Source organism: Lipophrys pholis, assembly GCF_963383615.2.
Source record: "Lipophrys pholis genome assembly, chromosome: 2".
Taxonomy (NCBI): Eukaryota; Metazoa; Chordata; class Actinopteri; order Blenniiformes; family Blenniidae; genus Lipophrys; species Lipophrys pholis.
This window is the reverse complement of record NC_137636.1, coordinates 39,137,560-39,151,257: the sequence shown is the minus strand read 5'-3', so window position 1 is coordinate 39,151,257 and position 13,698 is coordinate 39,137,560. Positions and strand designations below refer to the sequence as shown.

Here is a 13,698-nt window from a genome sequence, read left to right as displayed (position 1 = left end):
TGCTAACTTGGTTCAGCTAACAAATGTGGTGTTGGTGAAGGTCTGCGCTCTACCGAGTGTAGCTCTAGATTTAATTGTTTTTGCCATTCCTCATCTATCTTCTATCCAGACTGCTTGTTTGTGGGGAACTCGAGCCAATTCCAGGTAACTATGGGTGAGGGCAGAATACACCTGGACAGGTGACGACAGGTACACCAGCCAGGCTGCCAGTCCATCACAGGACACACAACCACCTCACACTCTTTAGTCTACAAGTTCCAGTGTAGTTTGGGTGGAGGGGGGGTCTATTTTAAATAATCTTTAAAAGGCATTATTGGTCTTTTGACCCCCACTGACCTGTGGACAGCACTGCAAGACGTAAACAATGAAATGAAACATTTATTTAGCACTCATTGAAACCAGTGCAGCTAAATGCTAAACCAAGCGCTGTACAAACATTTCCTGATTCTTCTTGGCAGAAGATCTCCAGGTCCAGCAGGTTCCACAGATCGTCCAGCAGGTTCTCGGCTGGGCTGCAGCCGGGTCCAGCAGGTTCCACAGATCGTCCAGCAGGTTCTCGGCTGGGCTGCAGCCACGACACACGAGGACATTCTGTCGTCGTAAAGCAACTCCTCAGTTCTCTCTGACTCTTTCTGTTTGGAGATCAGCCTTCATCCGAGTCTGAGTTTCTGAGTGTCCCGGAGAAGTTGTCAAAGATGTCTCTGTACTTTGCAGCAGTTGCAAAACTTCCTCAAAGCATGATGCTGCCACCACCATGCCTCACTGTAGGAATGCTGTTTTGCCAGGCGATACCCCCGGAAATGACACTGGGTATTTAGTGCAGAGTTCAATCTTTGCAGAGTATTAAAGGATAATAGAACTGTTGACAGAGTACTCAGTACTAAGATTTGCTCCTCATTTTAGCACCGACAGTATTGGTATTGATTTAGGTGGTTGTTCTTGAGGATATTTGATAACTCTCATTAGGCCATCAAATGGCCTTGATTTATGCTTCTAATTTAAAGATGTGACCAGATTCATAACAATACATTTAGGTGCACAAGACAAGATGTCCATTATATATCAGATAAATACATCTGCATTATCAAGTCATCTCTCTACTGGGTAAGGTACTCAGAAAGTTCTCATATTGTAACCCTAACTCAGGACATTTTGAGAAAATTATTTATAAACATTTAGCTTACATTCTTATTTTATTTGAATACCACACTGATGTTCTTCCCCAATGCTCCTGGTCTAACCTCCAGGCTAAAGACGCCTGAATAAAGTGAAACTGCGAAAACAAACGGAATTGCCAATTGTTTTTAGAAAAAATATTTAAAACTGCATTAATTCAAAAATTTGTAGAAAAGGTAAAAACAATATGATTAAAATGAGTAGTTTGGTTTTTGTTTTATTTTAAATCAAGAAAAGAAAGGAAAACAGGAAATGGAAAGTGGGAAAAAATAGAAGGAAAAAAGTGGAAAAAGAAAAATGAAAACTTCTGAAACCAGAAAAGCCAGATGGGCGGACTTAATCAGTTAGAGGCGGAGTTAATCAGTTAGAGGCGGAGTTAATCAGTTAGAGGCGGAGTTAATCCGTTAAAGAGGCGGAGTTAATCAGTTAAAGAGGCGGAGTTAATCAGTTAAAGAGGCGGAGTTAATCAGTTAAAGAGCTAAAACAGGAAAATCCATTCAAAAAGGAATAACCTCTAAAAATGGCTACAAGAGCTAAAAATGGAATAAAACGTAAAAACTTTACCTGAAACACTTTATGAACGAAACCTTTGTGTTTGTTTAGCAGGTTTTTTTTCAAAGATGCTTTTTCTTCATTTCAGAACATTTACATGTTTTGCAGCTCCGGACAAATTTCATTTGGTGGAAAATTGCGAAAATGGCTCTTTTGGTCATAAAGGTTGAAGACCCCTGTTGTGGACAGTAGTAGTCAGTATTCTATAGGATGACAAAAAGTTTGTGTATTGTATGACTTCTAAAAAAAAAAAAGAAAGTGAAAAGAATCCATTCGATTTACCTAATTTAAAGAATATGACAAAGAGAGCACCACAGAGGGTGAGTTAGTTTTGTCATCAGATACAACTTCATTATTCTATTTATTCAATACTTTCAAGATGTTTTAAGATACTGAGTTAAGTTGTATAATTTCTGAAAAGCACTTATTAACTAGGAAGATCTATTCAGTTCACACTGGTTTGATAAAGTCGTGATAAATTTCTCAATATTTAAATATGCATAAACATTTTGATAAAGTTCCTCATTAGATACCTCCGTTTCTATCATAAATCAGGAACAAAGACAAATCCCATTTTGAGATCTGAAGTCGTCTGATGACTTAAAAGATCCTTTATTTGTTGGTTTGATCAGTTTTTGACAAACAAAAGAAAAAAGAAAGGCCAAAACACATTGGGTACAGGTTCTCTCCATTACACGAGGCCCCTCATACAGTTTAAACTGAGTCTAGTCAAAAGGCAGTTCAACCCTTTCAGTGCTGAGAGAAATCAGTTTATTACCAACAGGCAACAGTATACATTAAAATACTGTGTACACGCTTTTATACACATTGACTTTTTTTTTTTTTTTTTAAACAACTGAAGCATTTGTGTGTAGCACATGGAAGAGTCCGCCAATCAGGAACATGAATAACAAAAATAAGTGTTAAGTGATTTCCTCTCACCGGGACAAAACAACACACCCTGAACACCTCGGGTTCTCGGAGTCTCCTTGAAATTGATGCATTCTCAAAAGCTGTGCTGTGCATCTTGTCTCAGAGGATATACTTGAAGAAGCACAGTAGCATACTTTATGAATGTATTCAAACATGCCACTTCCCTCGTCTCTCGACGTTACATGTCATCATGTCAGCTTGCTCACAATGGCTTGGTTCAAGGAGTTCAGCTGATTTGTCCATTTGTCTAAAGCTGTGTAGCGGGCTCCGCCTCGCTTCTGGTAGTCAAGTTCTAGTAGCTGGTTGACCTGGTCGATTCGTCCATGAATCGTGCTGTTATGAGAGACAGAGAGACAAGGACAGAGAGACAGGGACAGAGACAGAACGTTAAGAATACCACCTTAGACGATTAGATATTTCTTCCCTGGAAATGGTTATGAAAAGTGAGATTTATTTTAGCCTGAAAGTTAAAGACCTGGAGATATATATAGATATATAGATATAGATACATAAAAAATACTCTGATTGCAGTAATGGTGAAATTAGTTAATATACATTCTTTTATTAGAAGTGCTTGGCCACTAAAAGGTGATAATAAATCAATTAATCGCACCATCACACCGAGGCCTAGCCTGGGTCTTTTCTCAAAGTTCCACCTTGGGATCCCTTTTCAAAAAGGTGCATTTTCAGTGGCAACGACCACAAAACTCAACGGAAGTTTAGCATTTCTACTGGTTTCCATTGTGGCTTGAACAGCGCCTGAAGTGTTGGACGCTCCAACGACGGTCAAGATGGCACATTCCTATTGTAGTTTATATCTTCGTACCGCGTCGGTTTTATGTTTGTACGATGACCTTAACAACCAGACTGTATATGATTCTATATGTAATGAGGGACCATCTGTGATGTATTTAAAAACAACAGTAACAGCAGGTTAATTCCATACATTATTATAATATATACATCTTCATAAAGAAAAAAACATTATTTGGTCTCCAAAACTTATTTCCAGAAATGCAAATTGTGAAATCGTGGTTATGTTCTGACAGGGTTGTATCATGTGAGAACCAATAGGGTAATGACACATTTGGTTCAAAACAAGTCTTTTCAATTTCACATTAGACTCTCTCACACAGCAATACTCACAAGTACTGGTACTGCAGCAGCTGAACCTTAATCACAGTTACATAACCCAAGATCTCAGAGAAGAACCCGTCATTATTTGACTTCTTTTTCTTTTGTCAATAGAAAACCTTCTTTAGAATAATGAACCTTTCAGCCCAGGACAAGGACAATAACAAGTGAAGAACAAGGTGCAGTCTTGTGCTTTCTTCAGCTCCCACCACCTTATTTATGTGACTGAACCAGTAGAACTGGGGAACCACGTGCAGACGGGAGCAGATGACTTTCATCTGGTCAGTAATCATTCTCAACACTGACTGAAACTATGAGGAAACTAACGTTTTACAGGAAGGAGGAGGTGTGTGTGTGTGTGTGTGTGTGTGTGTGTGTGTGTGTGTGTGTGTGTGTGTGTGTGTGTGTGTGTGTGTGTGTGTGTGTGTGTGTGTGTGTGTGTGTGTGTGTGTGTGTGTGTGAGAGACAAACTTACTTATCCAATATGCACTGCACCAACAAACTCTCCACGTCACACACGTCAATGTTGAGCTCCTGAAATACATAAAAACACGAGAGTGAAACTTTTGTCAGGTACTGTGATTGAGCATCAACAGTTTTCAGGACATTCATGGAATCGAGTCTCATCAGAACACATTCCAATTCTTTAAGGTGGAAATAAAAACATGCATCCCTTAAAAGGGAAATGATCAAATATGTTGACAAGCAGTGACCAAAAAGCTATTTCTAGTGTAATCCTCACTGGACCTCTAGAAATCCTTTGCTTCATGTTATTGATCCCCAATGCTCTAATATATAACAAATTATTTACAAAATTACAATTTGTTACCAGCATTGGACATATATTTGAAAACTTGCAGGAGGTTGCATTGCTCAGGCACATTTCCTTTATATAACCAAGTAAACCACATCAATCAGTTTAACTGAATCGCCATGTTTAACCTAACAAATCAATCACGTAGAATATGAAAGCCATCGATATACAAACAGGGAAACAATATACATAAGTTAGAAACAAACAAAGGATTTATTAATACACTGCAGATTTTATATTTTATATTTCTAAATATTTGCACAAGAGTTTTTATCTAATCTTGGACCTGTGCAGCACAGTACCTTCTGGGAATACAATACTGAAACGGGTTCTCGTGTCCTGATTACAACAGATGAAGACTCTTTCAGTACCGGTGGAAGTTTCTTCTTGTGTACATTGATTCTTGTGCTGGCAGTCTATTCAGAGTTCTTCTTCATGGATGTATTTAGAGTTCTTCATGGATGTATTTAGAGTTCTTCTTCATGGATCTATTCAGAGTTCTTCATGGATGTATTTAGAGTTCTTCTTCATGGATCTATTTAGAGTTCTTCATGGATGTATTTAGAGTTCTTCTTCATGGATCTATTTAGAGTTCTTCATGGATGTATTTAGAGTTCTTCTTCATGGATCTATTTAGAGGAGTTCTTCATGGATGTATTTAGAGTTCTTCGTGGATCTATTTAGTTCTTCTTCGTGGATCTATTTAGAGTTCTTCATGGATGTATTTAGAGTTCTTCGTGGATGTATTTAGAGTTCTTCTTCGTGGATCTATTTAGAGTTCTTCTTTGTGGATCTATTTAGAGTTCTTCTTCATGGATCTATTTAGAGTTCTTCTTCATGGATGTATTTAGAGTTCTTCTTCATGGATCTATTAAGAGTTCTTCTTCATGGATCTATTTAGAGTTCTTCTTCATGGATGTATTTAGAGTTCTTCTTCATGGATCTAGAGTTCTTCATGGATCTATTTAGAGTTCTTCTTCATGGATCTATTTAGAGTTCTTCTTCATGGATCTATTAAGAGTTCTTCTTCATGGATCTATTTAGAGTTCTTCTTCATGGATCTATTTAGAGTTCTTCATGGATCTATTTAGAGTTCTTCTTCATGGATCTATTTAGAGTTCTTCTTCATGGATCTATTTAGAGTTCTTCATGGATCTATTTAGAGTTCTTCATGGATCTATTTAGAGTTCTTCATGGATCTATTTAGAGTTCTTCTTCATGGATCTATTTAGAGTTCTTCTTCATGGATCTATTTAGAGTTCTTCATGGATCTATTTAGAGTTCTTCTTCATGGATGTATTTAGAGTTCTTCTTCATGGATGTATTTAGAGTTCTTCTTCGTGGATTCTTCGGGGAAAATGATCATATCAGGCAATAAGATAAAAAAAATAAAATAAACATTTTTAAATCACAAGCACTTACCTTAGAAATGAACGGGATGTGTATTCTTGTGTATGGTTTGATGAGTTTGATAAGTACTTGAGTTCTAATGTTGCGCAGGAGCTCTGAAACGCAGTGAGACACAATGAGCGGAGAAGCATTGTATTAATGCAACACGGGAAGCGAAGCCACGCTCAGCACTCACCCTCTATGTGCTCTCTGATGAAGGGGTCGTCCATTATGTTACTGTGATTTGTTTTCAAGATCTTCTCAAATTCAGTGATGTCATTGTTCTGGTAGGCGCTGGGAGGAGAAAACAGTCAGTGCAGTTATAAACGTGTCCATTGTGTCTCCCAGCGCAGCAGAAAACTCTCTTCCTCATTCTTCCTCATTCTTCCTGATTGCTGTCAAACTTTCCACAACACACTCCACATCCAGGCAAACACCATTCTCACCACAGACACGGTGTGTATTCCTCGTGGCTTGTTTCTAGGATCAAAATCTAAATGTATGCAATCAACAGGAGTAATTTGAGTTATTTTTTGTAAATATGGGAACAAAAAGAGCAAACAAGGAAAACTTTGGAGAAAACAACAGTCCCTCCTGAGGATTTATGGACGTGGATCCTAGAACCAGGAAGTGTTTGTTCAACTCACGATGATGAAAACTGATAGAAATGGTCAAAGACAAGCTGTGATAAAATTCTGAGTGTCAGAAGCTTGTGATTGTGAAGCTGCTGCGACCTGAAGCAAACCAACCAGCCAACAAGAGCTGACGTAGCGGCACTGAACCCAAACAGACGCCTCAGAAAGAAGGATGTGAGACGGAAATAGAAACTTCTTTGGGATTTCCTTCCCAACACAGAAATGCCACCAGGCGAGGGCGCCGTTCATGTTTGGCTTGTTTCTTTTCACAGAATAGACGCTTACGGCGTTTTATTCTTGGAGTCATGTAAATGGTACTGCCATTCAGTTTGTCATCACTGAGCAACAAACTCACTGCAAATGTCAAAGTTCATCAGATTCAAGCCGTAGTGCGGCTCGCTGTGACACATGGCAGTGTGTAACCGGACCAGAACCACGCCAACATGTTAACATGAACACTCACATACCTTACTAGGTTGGTCATTGCCAGGATCTCTGGGTCGTTCTTGTACGGTTTGGCCTTTGAAAAGAATAAAGAGAGAGAAGCTTTAACCTTTGAAACGGCCAACTTGCCCAGGAAAGGCAGAATGTTTGGTTTGTTCCGTACCTCTTGAGAGTCAAACGGGTTTATTCCTGACTTCATCAGCATGTTTGCGAGGACCAGATACTTCAGGCATGTCGTCCTTCTCGGGCTTCCAGACTCGTCGTAGTTCTTGAAGGCCTCAAAGAAATCTGTGTGAGCCTTTTCAAACTCCCCCTCTCTCAGATGCATCTTCCCGCCACACTCTGTTAGAGCAGACACACAGTTCTCATGACTCATTTCAAACGATTGAAACACTCAGACGGAGGAGCCGGACCCCCATACCTCTGATGACTCCCATTATGAGCGGGTGAGGAATGGCTGACTTAATATGAAGCGACTGCTCGTACAAGGCTTTTAATTTCTTGTTGTTTTTTTGTGCTGTGTACATCTGGATTTCCAGAGCGTAGATCTCCAACAGCTGTGTGCCTTTCTTCAGGTCATCTTCTCCATCATCTGTCTGCAGTCAATCACAAGAGGCAGAATAACGGCTTCATAAATGACACGCATCACATATATCTCTGTCGTTTAATTAAAGCAGTATGTCCATAGAGAGAGAGAGAGTCGGCACAATGAGACGGGCAGTTGTTTAAAAAGAAGAAGAAGAAGCCATAAAACATAAACTCTGCCATGTAGAAACTTCAGGTTTTATCAAACCAGCTTCACAAATGAATCCAGATTCTGATAAATGGATGTTAAATACCTGACATGACTGGTGAAGCTGCCTGAGGATCTTCTGGAGTTTTCCATACTCCTCTCTCTCCAAGTAGAGTTTCCCCAACTGCAGAACAATTTACAGAAACCACATGACCTCCTGCCACGTTCTTCTTCTTCTATTCATCATATTCAGACATTGGAAATGTACATTTAACAAACCTTTGTGTTCGTTTTAAACCAAAGTCGGTCATTCTTTGCATCCTTCAAAGCCTCCAGAGTGGTTTCATAGAACTCCTGTAACAAGTCCATCTGGGAACAACAACAACAACAACAACAACATTTAGAAGTGTTGTGTCGCAAACGCAGGGTTAAAGTTAATCTCAGGATGTGAATGATTTCAACATTGTTTTAAATATGAATAATTATTTCAATCTTAATTTAATGAAAGTTAAAATTACAGTTTTTTCTTTGTCTCACGGTGGAAAAAAACATCTCAGTTTACTCTGAAATAGATTTCACATTAAAAAACACATTTTCACACATAAATACAAAACATTTTCAGTAAATTCAGACGTTCATTAAAAAATCATAATAAATGTTGACCAGGCTGCAGCGCCAATGTTTTGACATCATTCTTTAAGACATGATGAGACTGTTCTCTGAACAATGAGCATCACTGTTTGTTTTTGTTTATTCTGTTAGGCATTGATATGAAGCACTGCAGGCTCAACACATTCTCACTCTAATAAGAATAATCTCATATCCTCCACAGGTCACCAACTGGCTGAAACATCAACACATATGACATCATAATGACAAAGACATCAACCATTTTAAGAAAAGTTTCTCACAATTTCCATCCACACCTGTTTGGACGTAGAGATATAGTCCAAGATGGAGTTGATGGACTTCTCAGAGTAGTTCCTGGTGACTGCACTTCTGATGTACGTGAGGAGCTGCTTGTACCGGTTCATCATCTCTGGGAAGTTGGTCTGCAAGGTCCAGACGTTGGCACCCCCCCCCCCCCACAAAACAAAACAGTGAGCACTAATCACCTCTCATCTGAATGGTGCACACGCCTGTGTCACTACTTACCAGCTTAAAGTTGATTTTAATCATCTGTTTAAGTGCTTTGAATCCCCATTCGCCTTTCTCTCCTTCCAGTTCCAGCACCTGTGCAAAACAATACCAAGACATGCTGGTGAATGTTGTGAGGAGCAGCAGGAGGAGGAGCAGGAGCAGGAGGAGGAGGGCGCCACCTTCTGGAAGCTGCTGAGTGCTGCTTTGGGATCATCCTCCTTCAACGCTTTGGAGTTGTAGTACTGGTTCTCCAGGTCCACGTTCGGCTCTGAATTGCTGTCCTCGGAATATTCCTGAGTCGAAAAAATAAACAAATGTGCAGAAAGTTCCACAATACGAACACAGAGGTGGTTTGAGTGAAGTGAGGCAGCGAGGAGCTGAGCGCTCCAGGAAGCGAGCAGCCGCCTCCCGCTCATTAGTACTCCAGTGTAGTGTGAGTACTCCAGTGTAGTGTGAGTACTCCTAACACGTTAGCAGCAGTTAGCTCGGAGCCGCTACCTGCTCTCACGAGCCCAAACAAAGCAAGACCGCCGCTCCGCGACGCAGTTTAACGGATAATTAGCGCCAGTCTGCTGCGGAGCCGCTGGAGCTAAAGCGCGTGAGCAGGCCAACGTGATTCAGCCGCCGTTAGCCAGCGGGTTAGCTCCGGCGGCTCGCGGCGGCTACCCGGACCGCGGCCGCGCCGCGCCGCAGACCGAAGGCCGGTTTTCACACACAAACGGCGCCGCTTCGAGAGCAAATACCAGGTCGTAATCTTCCTCGTCGTCGCACATGAAGTCGTCCTCCATGTCAGACATCTTGGTGGAGCAGTTCGGAGGAGAGAGAGCGCAGCCCGGCCTGTGCCGTGTTGTGCTGCGGTGAGGCGGTGACTCCGGGCGGTCAGAAGCAGCGACGCGCCTCCGCCCATAGATGGCGCTGTTGGATCGCGTCTGGTGCCTCTCATAACGTTTCACTGCAGTAATCTACATGATGGAACCTCCTCAGACTGCAGGCTTCTCATCCACCAGCACCACCAACACTTCTTTTACTTTTCTCATTTCATGGTAAATATGTGGACGATGAAGCAAATATTATTATTGATGATTAAGGACTGATATTATTATTGTTATGATTAACACACGCACACACACACACACACACACACACACACACACACACACACACACACACACACACACACACACACACACACACGTAATACATTTTAATTTTCTTTCACAACACTCAAGGTCACCACAAAAAAGTTAAAAACAATGTAAAAACCAATACAAGACAGGAAAACACAGGTATTATTTATAAAAAAAATTTTTTTAATAAATAATCATGAAAATAAAATGTTGTATATATATATATATATATATATATATATATATATATATCATTCCTTCTCATTATCATTAGTACATGCATTAATTTTATTATTGTATTTTTTGTGAAAAACAAAGAAACTTTGAAATAAAGAAACACCAAACCAAAGTGTCTGAAGTGATTAATTTCAACACTAGATATTTTTCTCTTACTGAAAGTGACTTGGGTTACAAAATTGAATTGATGTCATCCATTGATCTTCTAAACTGCTTTATCCTGTGCTGGATCTCAGTTTACCATGAGCGAGGGCAGGATGCACCCTGGACAAGTCATCAGTCCGTCACATAGAGACAAACCACCACAAGTACTGAACAACATTGGACTGAAGTATTATAATTGATGGGTAACACATGAAAGTAGCTGGATGTCGCTATATAACTGAAGCTATCTTATGACAATTATATGTTTATTTATGATTATATCTGGTGGAGAAAAACATTTCTACAGTAGTTAAGGTTTGGTGGCACATGGTGAGAATATTCCCAGTATGGTTGAGAGCATGAGCTTCCTCCAGCTACTCTGATTTCCCTTTACAGTCCAAAAACAGGCTTGTGGTAAACGAGTGACTGGAAACGCCTCTCTTTTTGTAATTAATGTGAGTCTGTGATGGACTGGAGCTGAGCAGGATGAACCTCGGCTGCCATCCGTTCCACCCTCAGCTGGATAAAGGGGCTCAGGAGATGGATGTAAAAGTTTGAATCCTTTTCTTTACATTGTACTTTCTTCCTCTCCACCAGTGTAAATGTATGTAACTATGAGCAAAGCTGCGGTTGTTGAAGGGAGATTCCAGTCAGGCCTGTGAGTCAGGTGTATGTCGGGGGGATTTGGTGACTCACACAGAGAGAACATTGGCAGCATGGCATGGCTCTCCAGCCTCCCTCCTCTCTCCAGAGGTCAGTCCACCGTCAGCCACGTGAGAGCTTCTATTACTGCACAGATTCAGGTCCTGCTCCCAAAACTCACCCCATCCACCTGTGAGTCATCCAGGTATGTGTCATACATTTATTTTTTAAAAATTGATTCATCCAAACGCAGTCAGTTCGGCCATAATATTTACAAAATCCAGACGTGAGTCACAAACACTAATACAGCAGAGAAGAGTGGACTCACAGGCTGATTAATAACTTGGAGAGAAGTAAGAACAGCCAGCGTCAAATCACTTTTGAGAGTGTGTGTGTGAGCAAATGTGTCACAAGCGGAGAACTTTCTTCAGCCATATAGTCCTTCATGTTCACACTGACAGAGTTAGTGCATTGTTCATATGGTGGCATGCTGGGCCTGTCGACGAAACCAAAGTCCTGTGAGCAGCTGACCTGTGTGTGTGTGTGTGTGTGTGTGTGTGTGTGTGTGTGTGTGTGTGTGTGTGTGTGTGTGTGTGTGTGTGTGTGTGTGTGTGTGTGTGTGTGTGTGTGTGTGTGTGTGTGTGTGTGTGTGTGTGTGTGTGTGTGTGTGTGTGTGTGTGTGTGTGTGTTGATGTGACTGAGTCTGTACACACCCATTTGTTTGCATGCATGATTTGAGCAGCGATGATGCATCAACACATGGAAACATGGAAACTACAACCCAGAAAGGCTGCAGGACACATGAATACTGACTCATCCTGAGTTGTCATCACAACCTTTTTAAATATTGTGGAATTAGGCTGCTTCACATGCATGAAATACACAGTTATTGAAGCAGACTGACTGATCTCTCAACATGCTGAAACACAGCGCTGGAGCTCTTATAGCATAGATTCTGGAGTGCAAAGGAACCACAGCTCAGTCGATTCTGCACATCGGGCACCAAACAAACACTTGTATTTATACGACTGAGTCAGGGGTATGGTGTGATAAACACATGTTCATCACATTTAACTTTGCCATGTAATCCTATTTCCTTTTTTCAGAAATCCAAAAGTGACGTATTAAGCCTAATAAACACCTTAAAACAGCAATTGTCCTTCCAGATAATGGTGGAGGATTCATTTGATGGAATTCTAGTTTTCATTTTTTATAAAGTTATTCTAAATTATATGATTTATTATAAATTAGAATTATAATAATAAAAGTCATATAAATGTATATGTATGTGTATGTGTATGTGTATGTGTATGTGTGTATGTGTATGTGTATGTGTATGTCTGTGTTATATATATATATATATATATATATATATATATATATATGCCATTTGTGGTGTGCACCTGGAGGGAGGTTCTCTCAAGCAGAATGGAGTAGGTGTGTTGGTGACCTGTTGGGGTGTGTTGGTGAGGTGTGAGGGGGTGTTGGTGACGTGTGGGGGTGTGTTGGTGACGTGTGGGGATGTGATGGTGAGGTGTGGGGGTGTGTTGGTGACGTGTGGGGATGTGTTGGTTTGGTGTTGGGGTGTGATGGTGAGGTGTGGGGGTGTGTTGGTTAGGTGTGGGGGTGTGTTGGTGAGGTGTGGGGGTGTGTTGGTGAGGTGTGGGGGTGTGTTAGTGAGGTGTGGGGGTGTGTTGGTGAGGTGTGTGGGTGTGTTGGTGAGGTGTGGGTGTGTGTTGGTGACATGTGGGGGTGGTGGGTGTCGATGACGTGTTGGGGGGGGGGGGGTGCTGGCGATTGGTGGTGTGTTGGTGAGGTGTGAGGGTGTGTTGGTGGTGTGTGGGGGTGTGTTGGTGAGGTGTGGGGGTGTGTTGGTGAGGTGTGTGGGTGTGTTGTTAGGTGTAGGGGTGAGATGGTGAGGTGTGGGGGGGTGTTGGTTAAGTGTAGGGGGTGTGAGGGTGAGGTGTGGGGGTGTGTTGGTGAGGTGTGGGGGTGTGATGGTGAGGTGTGGGGGTGTGTTAGTGACGTGTGGGGGTGTGTTGGTGGCGATTGGTGGTGTGTTGGTGAGGTGTGGGGGTGTGTTGGTGAGGTGTGTGGGTGTGTTGGTGAGGTGTGGGTGTGTGTTGGTGACATGTGGGGGTGGTGGGTGTCGATGACGTGTGGGGGGGGGTGCTGGCGATTGGTGGTGTGTTGGTGAGGTGTGGGGGTGTGTTGGTGACGTGTGAGGGTGTGTTGGTGGTGTGTGGGGGTGTGTTGGTGAGGTGTGGGGGTGTGTTGGTGACGTGTGAGGGTGTGTTGGTGACGTGTGAGGGTGTGTTGGTGGTGTGTGGGGGTGTGTTGGTGAGGTGTGGGGGTGTGTTGGTGAGGTGTGTGGGGGTGTTGTTAGGTGTAGGGGTGTGATGGTGAGGTGTGGGGGGGTGTTGGTTAAGTGTAGGGGGTGTGAGGGTGAGGTGTGGGGGTGTGTTGGTGAGGTGTGGGGGTGTGATGGTGAGGTGTGGGGGTGTGTTGGTGAGGTGTGAGGGTGTGTTGGTGGTGTGTGGGGGTGTGTTGGTGAGGTGTGTGGGTGTGTTGTTAGGTGTAGGGGTGTGATGGTGAGGT

At 42.0% G+C, this 13,698-nt stretch overlaps 1 protein-coding gene across 2 annotated transcripts; it reads right to left on the bottom strand.

Annotated features, from left to right (window-relative positions):
• Positions 1-2,542: 2,542 nt before the first annotated feature.
• Positions 2,543-9,875, bottom strand: cops2 (COP9 signalosome subunit 2). 2 transcript variants are annotated; one of them, XM_080492064.1, is made up of 13 exons: positions 9,694-9,875; positions 9,130-9,243; positions 8,966-9,043; positions 8,737-8,862; positions 8,090-8,179; positions 7,917-7,994; positions 7,499-7,673; positions 7,241-7,419; positions 7,101-7,153; positions 6,195-6,292; positions 6,032-6,114; positions 4,271-4,329; positions 2,543-2,994 (listed from the first exon to the last, which is right to left on the bottom strand). In XM_080492064.1, the coding sequence occupies exons 1-13, from the start codon at positions 9,745-9,747 to the stop codon at positions 2,850-2,852; spliced, it is 1,332 nt and encodes a 443-aa protein (XP_080348190.1). In that variant the 5' UTR covers positions 9,748-9,875; the 3' UTR covers positions 2,543-2,849. The 2 variants fall into 2 exon arrangements, with proteins under 2 accessions (XP_080348190.1, XP_080348189.1); XM_080492063.1 differs by having other exon boundaries at positions 8,722-8,862; positions 9,694-9,851.
• Positions 9,876-13,698: the final 3,823 nt, after the last annotated feature.

Coding starts and splice junctions, on each gene's coding strand:
- cops2 (XM_080492063.1), bottom strand. CDS start 9,747: ATGTCTGACATGGAGGACGACTTCATGTGCGACGACGAGGAAGATTAC. Junction 9,244..9,693: donor ACGAGGAAGATTACGACCTG/GTATTTGCTCTC, acceptor TTTTCGACTCAG/GAATATTCCGAGGACAGCAA. Junction 6,293..7,100: donor GCAATGACCAACCTAGTAAG/GTATGTGAGTGT, acceptor TTCTCCTCCCAG/CGCCTACCAGAACAATGACA.